This window comes from Neodiprion lecontei, chromosome 3, assembly GCF_021901455.1.
Source record: "Neodiprion lecontei isolate iyNeoLeco1 chromosome 3, iyNeoLeco1.1, whole genome shotgun sequence".
NCBI classification, from domain to species: Eukaryota; Metazoa; Arthropoda; class Insecta; order Hymenoptera; family Diprionidae; genus Neodiprion; species Neodiprion lecontei.
In genome coordinates this window covers 22,854,249-22,870,598 of record NC_060262.1, presented here as the reverse complement: position 1 = coordinate 22,870,598, position 16,350 = coordinate 22,854,249, and the positions used below count along the sequence as shown (strand labels likewise).

At 37.4% G+C, this 16,350-nt stretch overlaps 1 protein-coding gene across 1 annotated transcript; it reads left to right on the top strand.

The window, feature by feature from the left end:
* The first annotated feature begins 3,031 nt into the window (after positions 1 to 3,031).
* On the top strand, positions 3,032 to 13,875 carry LOC107227004 (sodium-dependent nutrient amino acid transporter 1). The gene is made up of 9 exons (XM_046733908.1): positions 3,032 to 3,129; positions 6,615 to 6,701; positions 7,116 to 7,380; positions 7,521 to 7,740; positions 8,980 to 9,354; positions 9,706 to 10,072; positions 10,450 to 10,726; positions 11,470 to 11,564; positions 12,964 to 13,875. The coding sequence occupies exons 1-9, from the start codon at positions 3,115 to 3,117 to the stop codon at positions 13,096 to 13,098; spliced, it is 1,836 nt and encodes a 611-aa protein (XP_046589864.1). The 5' UTR covers positions 3,032 to 3,114; the 3' UTR covers positions 13,099 to 13,875.
* The last annotated feature ends 2,475 nt before the right edge of the window (positions 13,876 to 16,350 follow it).

Sequence of the window (16,350 nt, the reverse complement as noted above, 5' to 3'; positions counted from 1 at the left end):
AGAAAACGAGCTTGTCCAGGTATTAGAAAACTAAAATGCTGACCCAGAGATCGTTGCTAAACCTGGACAACGCTTCCTCCTTTCATTATACGGTTACAGTAGCGTGAAAAGTATATCGTTAAACAACTACAGATACACATGCTTCACGAAATCAGCATATAAACATAAATTTAATATCGCATCGCTGCCACCGACAGAAGCGGCAGCACGTCAACATTCGTTCCGAACCTATCACCAGGTCCAGCAGTGGTATGGAGTCGAACAAGATGCAGAGCAATGGGGATGGAAAAATGCAAGAATGCACTACAAGATATGAATGAAGTGAAAGAAACGGAGTCCGTTCTTGAACAGATCTATGACGGAATCGAGAAAGAAGGTGATGACGTTGAAACTGATAACCCTATGGCTGATAAAGTTGAAAAACGTGACGTTTTGTTCGAATGTGAAGACGATGAACTTGCAGAATCTGGTCCATCGGGGGTATCAGGGAAGCGAAGGAAAATAGACTAAGTTGTGTAATTTTTTTTCCTGAAATTATTGCATCACATGTGGATTAGGTCTACTGGGGATACCGCGAAGAAAAATACACGCCATTTACTCTACCTCACGGTGGTGTGAAAATGAGTTTGTCAGCCAGTACACGTGTTGGAGTGGACTTTGCTTCGCTTGTACGCTGAAACCATTCATTTTACAAAAAAAAAAGGTTAGTACATAAAATGTAGGAAATTTTCTCGAATTTAATTCATTAAACGACTATTTTTATCGTAGAGTGAGTCGGACAGCAGATATTGTCAAAAAAACTGGCTTTGTGCGCCATCTTTCCAATACGGCAGCGCAAGCGGCAAAGATACGAAGTGGCAAAGTAAAAACTCGGTAAGAGCACGTCGAAATCTGTAAGAATACTAATTTGCAACAGACCCGAAAAACTTTCCAGCTAACCCCCTTCTTCAGTCCCAAACGACTGTACTCCGTTTCACTTAGAAATTGCTTGCTTACTTTTATTTGTAACTGACAATTTGTATCGTCGGTTACACGATGATGATATTCCTTGACATCATTATACGGTACGTTATCCTCTACATGTCTCAAATTTACTACGAACAGTCTGAATCTGTTCAGAAAGTCTGTTGCCGAACTTGTTAATTCAAATGGCTTGATGCTACTATAATATACCAAGTTATTTCGGGGAAATGTTACGTGGGCAGTTCGACGTAGGATAAAATATCCGCCTGCATTTATGCAATTCAGGGTACATTTTACACCGATCTGTATCGTCTCACGGGCCATGATTAGAGAAAGTCGGCTAATCGTGAAATATGACACAAATCTCGATCGGTAAAATTTATCATCATCGTTAGTTATCAAAATTCAGGCGAACTTCGCTGAATCTGTGACTTTCCTCCAGTATTTCATACGAAATATTTCGTCGTAGGACATTCCAAAAAAACATCCGGTTATGCAGGAATTACCCCCCTGAAATTTTACTAATCCGTTTGTCAATATGTGATAATGACGCTCTCGGGAATAAAATGAGATATCTATGATTGATTTTTAAAATGTACCGAAATATCACGGAAATTACCTTACTCAAAAAAAGGGCGTGTGGAAAACTTGCAGCTATTAGAATTGAAATCAGCCAAAGCTGGCGTAAATTGTGAATGACACAATGTAAAACTTGGCGCATGCGGTATAACATTTTAATTCGCAAGTTATTTGTGAAATTATCTTATTTTGTCGCGCAATCTTAATTGGTTTGGCAGAGAACGTCTATACGACTCATATCTTAAGACCTTTACGCGATATGTTTTGCAAATACTGCTCAAATGCATGCAAGCGACGTCATATGTTCGGATAACAGATTTCAGTAACATTTTCTGACCTCTTAAAATTCTCTTTCTCCGTTTCTAGGACTTGGTGAATTTCGGTAAAGCGCCAAATTTATTAAATCTTAACTTCAAGCTGTAACTCTATGCGTAGCGCTTAAAACAATCGAATAGGAACAGTACCTGAAAATACTGTAATATTTTATGTTGGTTTTGTAATAGTTTATTTTGCATCATTTTTATTTATTTTTTTGTGTTTATATCGAGTTGTTTCAATTCAGTTTTTATATGTTCGTTTCTGATTTGCTTTATTAATTAAAACCTTAATTCGAACGAATTTTATTCCTTGACCGAGAGTGTCACGGAGCATCGTTATCCTGAACTCCTCGATTAGAATAGCTACAGCTAATTGAGATTCATTTGGCGTAAACGGCTCTGGCTTTAAACCCCTGGGTCTGCGAAACGCACAGCTTATATTAGCGTAGAGTGTTTTCAGGTCGGCGAGATCGGTCCTACTTTCCACCAACTAAGAGGAGGCCGCATTTCTTTGATTATAATTAATTTCAATCTTTATCTTGCACGGCAAAGCAACTCACAATAAAGCTTGATTTAAAATATATGATAAAATAAACTCTGAATAATCGTACACGTTACAGTATAGAACAAAAATATTTATTGAAAAATACTGCACTATTTTACGTACCGTGTAACAATTCGCGGGAATCTTCATTGAAAAAAAAAAAACACTGGTCAATATAAAAATTCAACTAGGTTAAAACAACCGATGTGCAAATTTCGAAATGTATTTGACGATAAGACTTATTGTTAACTGATTCTCTTCTCATAATAAATCGCCGATATGCGTATAACGTTCGAAATGCAACGCAATTGTCTACTGATATCAGCGAATTTGTGAATATAGCAGAGAAAGACAATCGGTGCTATTGCTGTCGTGTGGAAAATACTTTGGAATTTTCGTAGGTCCGAAACATGTTGGCAAAAACTGCACACCTAAGCCGTTCACTAAAAGATATCTATCCACTAGGATTGATTTTCGATCAGCAATTCGTTAAGTTTTAGCAGAGACAAAGAAATTGACAGATTGTAAGAACAACTGTTATCTCTTATCTTATCCGTGTAATAGTATTCTTTGCACTGTTTTCAATGTCGTAGCGTGTAGTAGATTCTTAGCGAGAGCCTGAAACTTCTGGCTCATCGTCAGTCCAATTACCTTACCGGCCCGTTCACCATCAACACCGAAAAACAAACGGCCGCAATTAGGATCAAAGGCATGGAGACAACAAAGGTGCACCTACTAATTCTTAATAATTTTTTTCACTCTTTTATACCACCTAAAATTCATCTTCGTAGCCGCATTAAATAATTGACTTTTTTCGAAATTTCCAGACGGTTTTTGTCTGTAGGTATAACATTTTACTCATATCTATTTTGCATCTATTGACTTGAGCCTTTTCGGTGCCAGAACTTCAAGGCTTCAGTCTGTTTCTCGACATTGGACGTTATTCGTCGCTGCATTGATTATCCTAGTTCCTTCAGCACCTTTTAAGCGGTGAAACGTTTTTCTAGGAGTTATTTTTGATAACCTTGCCGAGAGTAATTTTAAATTTTGGGCTTAACCCTCAACATTGGCGGCAAACATTGGCGGCGAAAAAATTTTCACATCATTTTTGTTTTTCGATTCGCTACCAAAACGCCTTAATAGTTCCTTTACATATCGCTGTTTTGTGCAACTACTAGTTTTCAGCTGCTATATGAAACCATTTTTTGATTTAGAACAAATATGGTTGGAAGAAATAGCGTAAACCGGAAATAGTGTAACATTGGACTGGAAGTACTGCTTTTGGGATGTGGGAAACTTTCGGATCTTTGCTTGGAAATTCGAAATCCGAAAATTTTTCGCTTCCCAAAGTATTACTTCCAGTCCAAAGTTACTTCAGAAATAAAATATACCATTTTCACTGTTTTTTCATCAACATAAGCTATGAATCACAACGGATAAGTAATTTCAATAAATGTTAGGATTCATTTCTTTCTTTCTTTTTTTTTTTTTAATCTATTTCAAAATATATGCAGTAGCTGATAATCACGCTCTTATAGAAAAACTCAAGACTTGACGACTCTTTCAAAGCAGCAAATTCAATTGCAATTGGTTCGTAACTGGATTTTGAAACTTCAATATCATTAATAACTTTAATTCAGTGCAAAAAACTTTCTCATAACTCAATAGATCAGAAACGTCAGCTCTTTAACACCTGTGCAGTAAATATTTTGGTCTCATTCAATATTTTAATCAGCAGTTCGACGGTTCTCAGTGACACCTCAACTGATAATTTACGATCGACGGTTATTAATGCGTTATTATTGATTCGATATTAGGATATCTTTTGCTATGTAAGACAGTCAAGTAAGTCTGGTCAGATAATCTATTTCACGGCCACTTTTACGAATCTTGATGTATAATTGCAGGCTCATAAAATCTTTCGGTTCATAATTAAATATGTATATGCTTTTCATGATTTCACCTCCAATATCAGTACATAACTAATTAATACAGCTAGCATAAATTTCTCGACGGCAAATATTATGAGAATCTTCTTCGTCAAAAGTATATTCAGTTATTCGGCTTACTTAGACATTGAATATCAGAGGCTCAGGTCACGGAAAATTTCAATCACGTTTATTCAGATTTATCATAATGCCGGATCTCTTCATTTAACAAAGATTACAAATCCCTATAATAGTTTAACATTTCAAGATGCCAAACTTCCGAATATGGTCAACAGTTGGAATGGTCGAAAGTTTAAATGATCGAATTTTGAAAGGTCAAAGTCATCCTCCTAACGCCTTACACATGAAAATTCTTCATAATTATATGCAGTGATTCAGAACTTTGACATCAGCAATTTATTAGATTTAATCATTCAGAATTCACGGTTCTCAGTAATAACCAATGTCAAGGTATCAAACCATTCAACAGAGGTTTGGGCCACAAAAAATGCTGACAAAAATTTACAATTCAGCGTCTTTTCAAAGAAACCTTTCGAAACTTGGCACCACCGAATTCTTTGGCCAGCTCACTAATTCTGAAGATTCTGAATAACGCAAATTATCATATGGCAGATCCGATATGGCATCCTGTTAAATCAAAATTACAACAGCATCTACAGGGATTTTTGCTAACTACAAGGAACAATAAGAAAGAAAAAATGAAATCATGACGAATCGGCAATATCGCGTATCTGTAGGGGTTGTTCATAAAATTGCGTAATAACATTATGATAATCAGTTCTTCAGTGTGATAATCTGCAAGCTTTAATTTCACTTAACTTTAATTAGTAGGGGCCGTTATTTCATTTCCACTTCTCCGCGGGAGTCATACCGGCGTCGTTAATAGATCAAGATAGTCCCAGACGATTCGACTATCCATCAAAAGTCTAGACTCCCAGCATTCTTCGAACCATTTCAGTCATCGACTCAGCAAAAAAAAGCTTCGATCGATCATATGGTCTGACGTCCGTATCAAACATACTCCAGATAATTGTAGCGCGAACACGTGTCGAATGTTTGTAAATTTCGATTTATAATCAATTACGATCAAGGAAATCGGCTGACTGAAAGATTTGATATTTTTTAGTAATTTTATTACGATACAGTCGTACATTGAGTATATTTATCAAATGATTATATTATCGAGTTACAAAAATTTATTTAAAAATGTTAATATCGAAAATACTGGAGCTTATTATAAACGAAAGCTCAGAACTCACGATTCTTCATTTGTAATCGCTCAGAAATAGTACAAAATTTAGTAGCTTCATTCGTTCTCACTCTACAATGGTTCATCTTGTTGGAAGATTAGTTTCTACAAATTCACTGGAACCAATTATTTTCTTATTGTTGATTTAATATAAGCATTTTATGGTGGTAATCAATAGCGGTCCATTGTTGTAAAATTAAATGTTTAATGATACAAACAAGATAAAAACAGTTTTTCAGTAAATTGTAGATAATGGTTCCTTGCTTAAAATGAGTCATCTTCGAGTGAAAGCGGACAACCCTATTCAAGCGATTTGAAATGAAGTATTACGATATTCAAGATTTTGATTATTGATAACTGGATAAATAAACTCGATACACGACTATTTTGCAATAAAAATAATAATAAATACTATCGATTTTCGGCAAACCCAAACGAGCACCTTATAAGTATCATTGATATTGTATTAATTTTGAACTCAAGGGAACTTGATCAATTGGAACCTCAAACGCAGTTCAGCACTTTTCGAGACTTTGAAAGTTCAAATTATTTAACCATGCCGAGATAATAGATGTACGCCATTCTATGCTAAGCATACTTGACGCCGACTTTTACGATCTTGAATTTATTTTATAATTCGACGGAAAGGTTGCGTGATATTATAGTCCGAAATAGTTTATATTAGAAGGTATGCAATATGTTCGGAATATTTCGTGTAGAAACGATCATTGCATATTTTTTACGTTGTAGATAATAATGTTCGATGTAAAAGACATAATATTCCACATTTATTGTATATTTTGTAAGTCAGGGTGGAATAAACCTTGACTACTTAGTTATGTCGGGTTTGCGATTCAATCGAATATTCCGCACTTTCCAATATCTATAGTCAAGAAATCTGATGAAAACTGATCGATTCCCAATTCAATTAAAGTAGGATTAAATAAAAGTACCGTCGAATGGTTCACTCTCGATGTGTTTTGATGAGCGTTTTTTGATGTTCTATGTCATAGAAACACGAGGACTATGATAATGCAGGATACGAAGAGGACACAGGCGCGAAAACTGAGAATCCACCACCATTTCAATTCGACCATCCGGTAAGATTTCTGACGAGAGTACAACTGCGCTCCACTATCTTGAATTGGATATTTTTGCATGGAAATATTTCACATGCACACGAAACAATGAAACCCGAGAACAATTAGGCCATATTTTGTCTCTTTCCAACGGAAGAAAACGTGAAGGGAGTATAATACGCCAGGTTAAAAACTACGACAACAATGATGACATACGACACGAATGATCCACGTGTTACAAACCAGTTGAAATTCAATTGCTTGTAACATCTGTCATTATCTTTTTTGGCGAAAGAGAAAAAATACGACCTGTTGATTTGATATTTCTCTGCTTTTTATACATTATACATAATAATTGCGTTCTTAATTTTTTTTTTATGCAAATACTAAATTCCGAATGCTTTTCGGAAAATGCCAATGATGCAATTATTTCAGCCACCCGGCCCGAAAGCACCGGAAAGAATTCAATGGGGATCAAGCTGGGAATTCTTGATGTCATGTATCGCGACCTCCGTGGGTCTGGGAAACATTTGGAGGTTTCCTTACACCGCATACCAGAATGGCGGCGGAGCATTTCTGATCCCTTACGTTATAGTTCTTTTCGTAGTCGGAAAGCCCTTTTATTATCTTGAGGCTACTCTTGGACAGTTCACCAGTCAATCGTGTGTAAATGTCTGGTCCGTATCGCCAGCGATGAAAGGTTAGCATTTTTAGATTTAATCAATTTATACACGTTATGCACCTCAGCGCGTTGTGAGACAGTGGATACCTTAAGAGCACTGTTGGACACCAAGGAATTGAGATGTTGTAATACCGTGTATTTTTTTTTTTTTTTCTTAGGTGTTGGATATGGCCACGCGCTTGCAGCATTTTGGGTCGTTACTTATTACTGTTCTTTGATGGCGCTGACAATATACTATCTATTCGTGAGTTTTCAGTCAACACTTCCATGGTCCTATTGCCGAGAGGAATGGGCTGGGACTTGCGTCGATGCAAGCGGATCGAGTAATGTTACTTTGGACAATACAACACTATCGAGCTCTTCTGAATTATACTTCAGGTCAGTGATTTTCAAGACAAATGAACCGGAGACCTGGTTTAGATTACGAGACGTGGCACAAATACAGATATGCATACGCAAATACACGCGACAACAATTACATAACATCGACGTGGGCGAATGATTTTTAGGTACTTGTGATATTACTGATTCGTTACGTGTACAACATTAATCCTTAGATCCTATTTCCCAGTTGTCCCATACATCTGACTGTTTTGAACGACATTTATAATTGCATTTCTGCTACTTTTTTTACATGATGATAAACGCATTATTGTTAAATTACATACTCCTTCCCAAGGACTGTCGACGTTCGCTTTGGATATGCGTAAAAACCTAATTATAACCCGAAAGACGTGGTAGTATTAGAGCGTATATAAAAATATGAAATGGTAGAGTTAATGCGAGTAGGTAAAAAAAAGACAAAAAATAGTGACTAAATCCTGCTGATGCTTATGTCCGCCACTTTGAATGTTATAAAAAATGTGTTTTTCAATAACTCAGCCATTTTAAATTTTAACGATACATCGTAAATAGCAAACTTGTAGGAAATTCAATTTTGCCACAACTTTGGACTTTGTGTATTTTTTTCTAAGATCGATATTTTTCAAAGTAAATCTGAGTAAATCCCTTGCATTATCTTGTTTGCTTTCAAGTTTAGGGCATATGCAAATTAGGCCGTAATTGCTACATGGTTGCGATCTTTGTTTATTAACAATGCACTAATTTTTGTCACACGCCTCGTAAAAAACTCGAAAATTCTTGATCGAACTGACGATTTCGACGATGTTGGAAATATTAGAATTGATATATTTCGGCTCTCCGGGCTTAAAAGTTTCTTGGATTAGCCACTGGAGTCGGGCGCTACAATCACGCAGAAACGAGGCGATCTGGAGGTAACGCGCTAGTTTTCAAATTTTGAATCGAGCTCTAGACACGGTGACGGCCGGAAGTGCTCGAAAAAATTAAGTGGATATCGGTTTCCCAGCAATAGCGATACGAGGGGGAAGTCCGTCAATTTGAAATTGAATACGAGTATATGAGATGCGTGGTTCAGTTTTGGTAGCTATAACTTGATCAATTCTTCGAGATTTTAAATCCAACTAATCTTGAAATTGTTTCGAAGTTTGAATCTACGATAAGATGTGGTGGAAAATCAATTTTTTGCAAGCGAGCGTAACGTGAAATGCCTCAAATATTTTTTCACACAAACTGATGTCATTTTTGTTTGATTTTCAGGAAGATCGTTCTCAAAGAAATAGACAGTATCGAAGATGGGATAGGAGTTCCTTCGTGGGAATTAACTCTCTGCCTTGCAGTCAGTTGGGTCTGTGTTTTCTTTGTTCAATTCCGGGGTGTTAAGAGTGCTGGCAAGGCAGCATATTTTCTAGCCCTCTTTCCGTACGTGATGATGATCACACTACTGATCAGAGCACTGACATTGGAAGGCGCCGCGAATGGCATACTCTTCTTTGTCACACCGGATTGGCATAAGCTTTATCAACCAGGGGTGTGGTATGCTGCCATAACACAGTGTTTCTTCTCTCTCAGCGTGTGCATGGGTGCGATCATTATGTTTTCATCTTACAACAACTTCCGTCACAATCTCTACAGGTAAAATACAATGAATACTTATCAAACACATATTCCTAATTCGAATCGACAATCAAGTGCATGATTAGAAAGGTTCAGTTCAGAAGCTAATAAAAAATTTGCGATATTATGTGGTGAAAAGTGAGTGCAGAATGTTTTTCTTGCAAAGAACCTTTTACAGTCCTGCGACATTTTTGAAGTAACGAAGGTGCAGACAATCAGTCAAAATTATTACCTAAACAGTACCATAAAATTGGATTTTTGTATAATGAAGAAAGAAAACAAAAATTGATGCGATTGTTGCGTTTATTGGAGAAATCGCTCAAAATAAACACACGTGGTACGTAAAACATTATCAGACTATGATTTCAGGGCTGTAATGATCGTTACCACATTGGACACGTTCACGAGCTTCATGGCTGGTTGCACAATATTCGGGATACTCGGAAATTTAGCACATGAGATGGGAACAGACGATATCGGCACCGTTGTTCGCGGTGGCACCGGACTGGCTTTCATATCGTATCCTGAGGCATTAGCGCGATTTCCGGCAGTTCCTCAACTCTTTGCTGTTCTGTTTTTCATAATGATGTTCGTGTTGGGAATTGGCAGCGCGCAATCCCTCGTCGGCGTAATTGCCAGTGTGATTACGGATCGCTTCACATCGTTCAAACAGATGTACGTTGTCGGTGTCATCAGTATCATCGGCTTTCTCCTGGGTCTCACATACGTCACTCCGGTAAGCACAGAAACAATGACCATTCGAGTCATTAAACAGCATGTGAGGCATTTCGTTACAGTAACTCGACCACCTCCGACACCGGTGGAAAAAATGTCTATGATTTCCTATGAAAATCATTCTGATTTTTAGGGAACCTCGAACGCGATCGTAGTTTTTGAATCGAATTATTCGTGAAAATTTCACGGTTTTTCGTAGATAGCTGTAGAATGGATTACTCTTTCGCGATCATTTTGCGTAAATCAATCGTTATGAAGTGGATATAATGCAAATTCTGTTTTTGATTTAAAGAAATCCTGTTCGAAATATGTTACTTGAAACTTCCATAAAGTACTGATGAATGTAACGGAAGAACTCACACCCTTTTAAAATTTCAGGGTGGGCAATGGATCTTGACTCTGGTTGACTATTACGGCGGAACTTTTACAGCGATCATTGTTGGAGTGACCGAAGTTACAACTATATTTTGGATTTACGGACTCAACAACTTTCTCAACGACGTTGAATTCATGTTGGGATACCGACCAGGTCTTTACTGGCGTTTGTGCTGGCTGTTGATTACACCCCTACTTATGATCATTGTTCTCGTCTACACGTTTGCCGTTTACGAGGATGTTACATACAATGATGAATACTTTCCGAGTGCTGCTTACGGTGTGTATTCAATTCTACCGAATTCGCAGCGATATAAAAAAAAGTGCAAAGTGTACCCTTTTTTTTATATTACTGTTTTTTTTTTCTCGTAAAATAGGTTAAAAACTTATTTCAGTACTGAATTCGCTATTATCACGATAGATAGTATAAGGAATCCCAGGTAGCGGAGTTGTTGAAATGACGACTAACATTTGACTAATTAAAGCCGACACAATGTTAACAAATGAAAAATTTGATCAAGTGTTGGCAGAAAGTCAGGCAGACGATGACCGTTCGCGTAAGATGTAGTAATGACTGTCAATAAGCCAAAAGTTTAAATTAAAAAAACTCCCAAGATCGAGACAACGCCAGAACTAAACTTGAATATCGTATAGATCTTGCCTTATCGAATGTAATGGGATCAAAAAAATCTAGTAGTTCTACAAATTTCAAAGTTTCGCCTGATTATTTTTTGATGAGGTCAAATCAATTTACAGTCGACTTCACACTATTGACTGTCAATTTACGTTCTAACGGATAATCTTGAGCGCATGGTTGACAATGTAGTCAACTACTGACTTTAAAGACGCCCTCTTCATCAGTCTCCGACTTTATTTTCTGCCCACGATAAGTCAAATGTGAGTCGAACTTGTGCTACTTTGGATACTATGTAATTATTAACATAAAATTGAGAGTGGTATAACGTAAGGTTATAGACTTGGGGTATTTATGTGTCCTAATCTGATTCCATTATCAATTTACAGCTTTCGGCTGGGTTATCTTCAGTTTCGGAATCATTCAACTGATATTCTGGATCTGCCTAGCTCTGATTAAGAAGAGGTCATCATCAATTAAATTGGTAAGTTACACTTCAAAGTCGTATATTTTTTCAAACATGTTGAAGGTGACAGATCTGTAGAGCTAGCAGAGCCATGTCAGCAGTCCATCACAAAGACGATTCACTTATTTGTTGCTTTGTAATTGCGAATTAATTACTCTAAAATCGATTTCGTTGCCCCAGTCGATTTCCGGAAAATCGGGGTCAGCTGGCGTAACGTGAAGCTGGTAGACCCATGGGTAAAGAAAAAATTTAATGAATTTTTGAAAAATACCAGAATTTATTGCTATTTAATGGCTATTAAACCACTGACACCGCAGTTGCTTATTCTTTGAGAATAACTAATTATTTGGCGAAGAATTAATTTTTTCCACACCATCCGAGCTCATTCCCAGAAGATCGGAGCCGGCTAGCCTCACATGACGCCGGCACATTCGCAAAAATGTGTGGAACAATAAAATGACGTAATTTATTGAAAACAAATGGCTATTGATTATTAGGCATTAAAATTATTTATTTCCTATTCATTGCGAATCACTTACTTACTGGCTCCCATGGTCAATACAAATTTGAATACAAAACTTGCAAAATGACGACTGAAACACTCAGCCGCGAGCAAAATCGCGTACGAACAACTCGATGCAGTTCCGGTTCACTTCGCGAAGCTCCTCGAATTTATTTACAAATCTATTCAAACTGCAACGGTAGAATTTCAGTATTAGGAAATAGTTCATCTCTCACAGATTTTATCGCTCGAGCAGAAAAACGCGTGAGAACAACGCAATATAATGCCTTTCCGGTTTATTTCACGGAGCTCCTTGAATTTATTTATGATTTTATTCACAGCTGAATAGTATAATTCTGTAGATGCCCAGGTCACGATTCAATCGTATGGTTAAGCAAAGTATTGAGTATTTCGAAATTCCAAATCTCACCTCGAATATATGGAGATTAATGTAGATATGCGCTACCCGGTCAGTCGAGCGCTCCAACAATGAGACACTGCAGTCAGTACGCGCATTATTTAAATCGGGTAATTGGACTTGAGTAAAGTGAAGTTGTACAATGATTCATAAGAAACTTTCTTTATGTTGAATAATGTACGAGTAACCTCACAAGCTACTTGAAACACTAAAATACGATGATATTCTTGGCATCATTACTCTACAGTAAATGAAATTACATGGTTAGTCAATTCCGCCACTGTTATAATAATTAATTCAACGATATACTGTTTTGGAGTATTTTCTGCCACTAAAGAGTGTTACGATTGTCCAACTATTTGTTGTACAATATGAATGTTATATTCTACACCTTTTAAAAACTATGTGCTTGTGTAATAATAATCAATTAGTTCTACACCGAAAAAGACGTGTATTTCATATGCTTATTCATTGCCATATTTAATTTTCAATTTCAGACTTTCCGGAGGGCCTTTACTCCAAATAGGCATTGGGGGCCCACGGATCCGAAGGAAAATCAAGACTGGAAAGCATTTTGTGCGGAACGGCGGCAAAGGTCAACCGGTGGACTCCGTAACCTCTTCTTAGGATAAAATTATATACGTAAATTATAGATTCATGTCGATTGATAAGCTTTGCCTGTCTACATTTACATTACACGTCTGTTAACTGTTACTTCCTATAGAAATAATTCAGGAACCGTTTGACTAAGTTTAATCCCTGCAGTGCCTACTATGAAATACAGTATTGAATACAGGTTTGACCGAACTATATTGTGCTATTGTATAGAGAGGAAAACAGCACACCTTATTCTAAGCACATTGAGTGTTCGAATCGACTGCGCATGCGCGAACTTTGTCGGATCTTCACGCAGGCTGGTTAACTCAAACTTGAGCTATCAGTCTTGGCTGACGGAGGTTATGCATGTAACTGATGAGAATTTTTTTTAAGCTATAACAGAGCTTTAATAGTTGATGTAGTGATTTGAGAAGGCTAGGCAAACTTTCATTGTTCACTGACTGATGACTGATAACTGCTACGAGTCATCGAACATAATTTCAATTGGCGAATTGACGCCTCGTTTCGAGTAAGTTGGCTCCCCTGTCTTACAGCCGAAAATATTACCGTGGTATAGACAAATAGAATCCAATTGTTTTGCGCATGCGTAGTCAGTTACTTACCCTGGTAAGTTTCATTGTCTTGTCTTAATATACTATTATAAAATAATATACAGATTGTGTTGTGAGTCTGCGTTGGCACATTTGGTCTACAATTTATGTAACCGCATTGTTCAATATAAACCTTTATATTAACATTAATAACCTGTCTATTAAATTTGATTCCTACACAACAAGGTGTATACAAAACCTAGATGAAATAAATCCCGGGGTTTTCTCGGATTTCTTAACTGAAATTTATTTGACCGTTACTTTGATATCGATAACTGGCATTACTGGACATATTACCGAATGAATAACAAACATTGAACTTATTTAATTTTGCAAGTCTTTCAGCATTATATTTCAATAAAGTATTATTATTTTTCTACTCATTTGAGAATATAGCCAACCACGCGCTCCCGGCTGCTGTTTTCGAGATCATTACGGGAATTGGTCGGGACAGACTGACAAACCGACAGAAGGACCGATATTTTTCTAGAGATTTGTTTTCCGGATACTGGGGATGAGACGAGGGTTCAGGATTGAGGCATTTAAAGTAAATATGGGTTTCCAAGTTAAAATAATACTTGGTAATCTATTGATTACAACATGTACTTGGTGTCGAGAGGTAAAGTCGGGAAGGTAGATGGAAGGTGAAGTTGAATGAGCAAAGCGAAGCGTGAGTGAGTGCAGAAAGCGAAGTGCAAGTTCAGTGTTCTGGGTATCAAAGGAGATGATAGTCAGGTGTGGACAGGGTGTCTGGCGGAATAAAGAGACTTCCAGATAAGAGAGACAAAGAATGAATTGTCAGTGCGACAGGGTGATGATCATGTAACATGATAAAAAATAAAAATTAATTATTTTGGAATTAATTTTATCGAAATAGGATCACAGACTATCTTATCATTGATTTTTTCAGATTTCATAAGATGTGAGAAGTTTTAATTTAGTTACAGGCTATCTATATCAGCTTCATTCATTCCATTAGAATGTGCTTATGTTTCTGTTTTTCCATTTTTTGAATTTTTAATAGTCCATTACGGAACAAAGCAAACATAAAGTTTCTATGAGATGTGAGTCTGATTTGATCTTTTCAAATGACAAATATTTCTTGAGAAAAATGAAAGCCATAGGACGATGAGCATAGTGAATCCGTCCTAGAAGAATATCTGGATCATCATTTGAGCGTAAGTCGGTAATAATAAGATACGTTGATCCTACAAGTTTCAGAGCTTTATCTACTTTGGTTATCGGAAACCGAAAATTTTCGGCTCGGAATATGAAGAAAAAGTAAGGCAAACCCCTTTGCATTTTTGGCAAAAATTTTCGCGGTTTTGAAGAGTGCTGGAATAAATTCTTTCGTGCACTATTCCAACGTAATTTTGCGAGAGAAATCGATTGGGCGCAGTCCCAATACGCTGCGATCGACGCATCAAAAGTTACAGCCAAAAAACGAGAACCTGGAATTTCGACATTTTTCAGCAGGTGCTTTTTTGCTCGCCGTTTCTCTCATCTTGGTCCCACGCTCTTTTTGCTGCGTTTTCTGAGTTCCTGAGGGTCTAATTAGTCAGGTAAGGGTCATTTGAATCGAATCTGAGACCAAAAATTTTCGGCTCGAAAAATGAAGAAAAAGTAAGGCTAACCGACGACCGACGATTGTACCTCCTCCTGATTGCAGTGTTCAATATCTTGCGCACGGGGCAACCCGCATACTTGTCCGCATTATTCTCGCTTCGTGCACCTGCAGCTTCCACCTCCACGTTGCGAAATCCGGGTGAACTTGTGCTGCCCCTTCCGCATTCTGAGGCTTTTCGTCACTCCCTGACGGTCAAAGGCGCTCGACACTGGAACTCTCTACCTACCGAGCTCAGGTCTGTCTCGACGCTCGCGGTTTTAAAGCACGATCTGTATCAGCATCTCTTCCGGACAGAGGAGACCCGCTCTTGATGGCGGCTCGTCATCCAGTCTTCTCCACCTCCTGTTTCCCACGTTTCTATGTTTCTGTGTTGCTGCTTTCTTAGCTTTATTCTGCTTTCTTGACTTTTCTTTTCTTTTTCGCTTTTTTTCTGACATTGTCTTCGCCTTCTTTCTCTGTTCTATTCTCCGTTCTAGTTTTTATCCCTAGATCTTAAATAGTAATATAGAACTAGGCTAAGGTTTTGAAATTAAGGCTCTGTTTCTTTTTAATTTTGCAATGATGTTTTCAAATATTGTTATGGAAAAGATGAAAAATAAACCATTAAACCATTAAACCCTTTTGCATTTTTTGCGAAAATTTTCGCGATTTTGAAAAGTGCTGGAATTAATTCTTTCGTGCACTATTCCGACGTAATTTTGCGAGAGAAATCGATTGGGCGCAGTCCCAATACGCTGCGATCGACGCATCAAAAGTTACAGCCAAAAAACTAGAACCTGAAATTTCGACCTTTTTCAGCAGGTGCTTTTTTGCTCGCCGTTTCTCTCCTCTTGGTCCTACGCTCGTCCTGCTGCGTTTTCTGAGTTCCTGAGGGTCTAATTAGTCGGGTAAGGGTCATTTAAATCGAATCTGAGACCAAAAATTTTCGGCTCGAAAAATGAAGAAAAAGTAAGGCTAACCCCTTTGCATTTTTTGCGAAAATTTTCGCGAATTTGAAAAGTGCTGGAATAAATTCTTTTCTGCACTATTCCGACGTAATTTTGCGAGAA

What these genes read in the sequence shown, in the direction of transcription:
- LOC107227004 (XM_046733908.1), top strand. An exon ending in GTCTCACATACGTCACTCCG is followed by an intron (nt 10,073 to 10,449) that starts GTAAGCACAGAA and finishes TTAAAATTTCAG; the next exon opens with GGTGGGCAATGGATCTTGAC. An exon ending in GGTCATCATCAATTAAATTG is followed by an intron (nt 11,565 to 12,963) that starts GTAAGTTACACT and finishes TTTCAATTTCAG; the next exon opens with ACTTTCCGGAGGGCCTTTAC.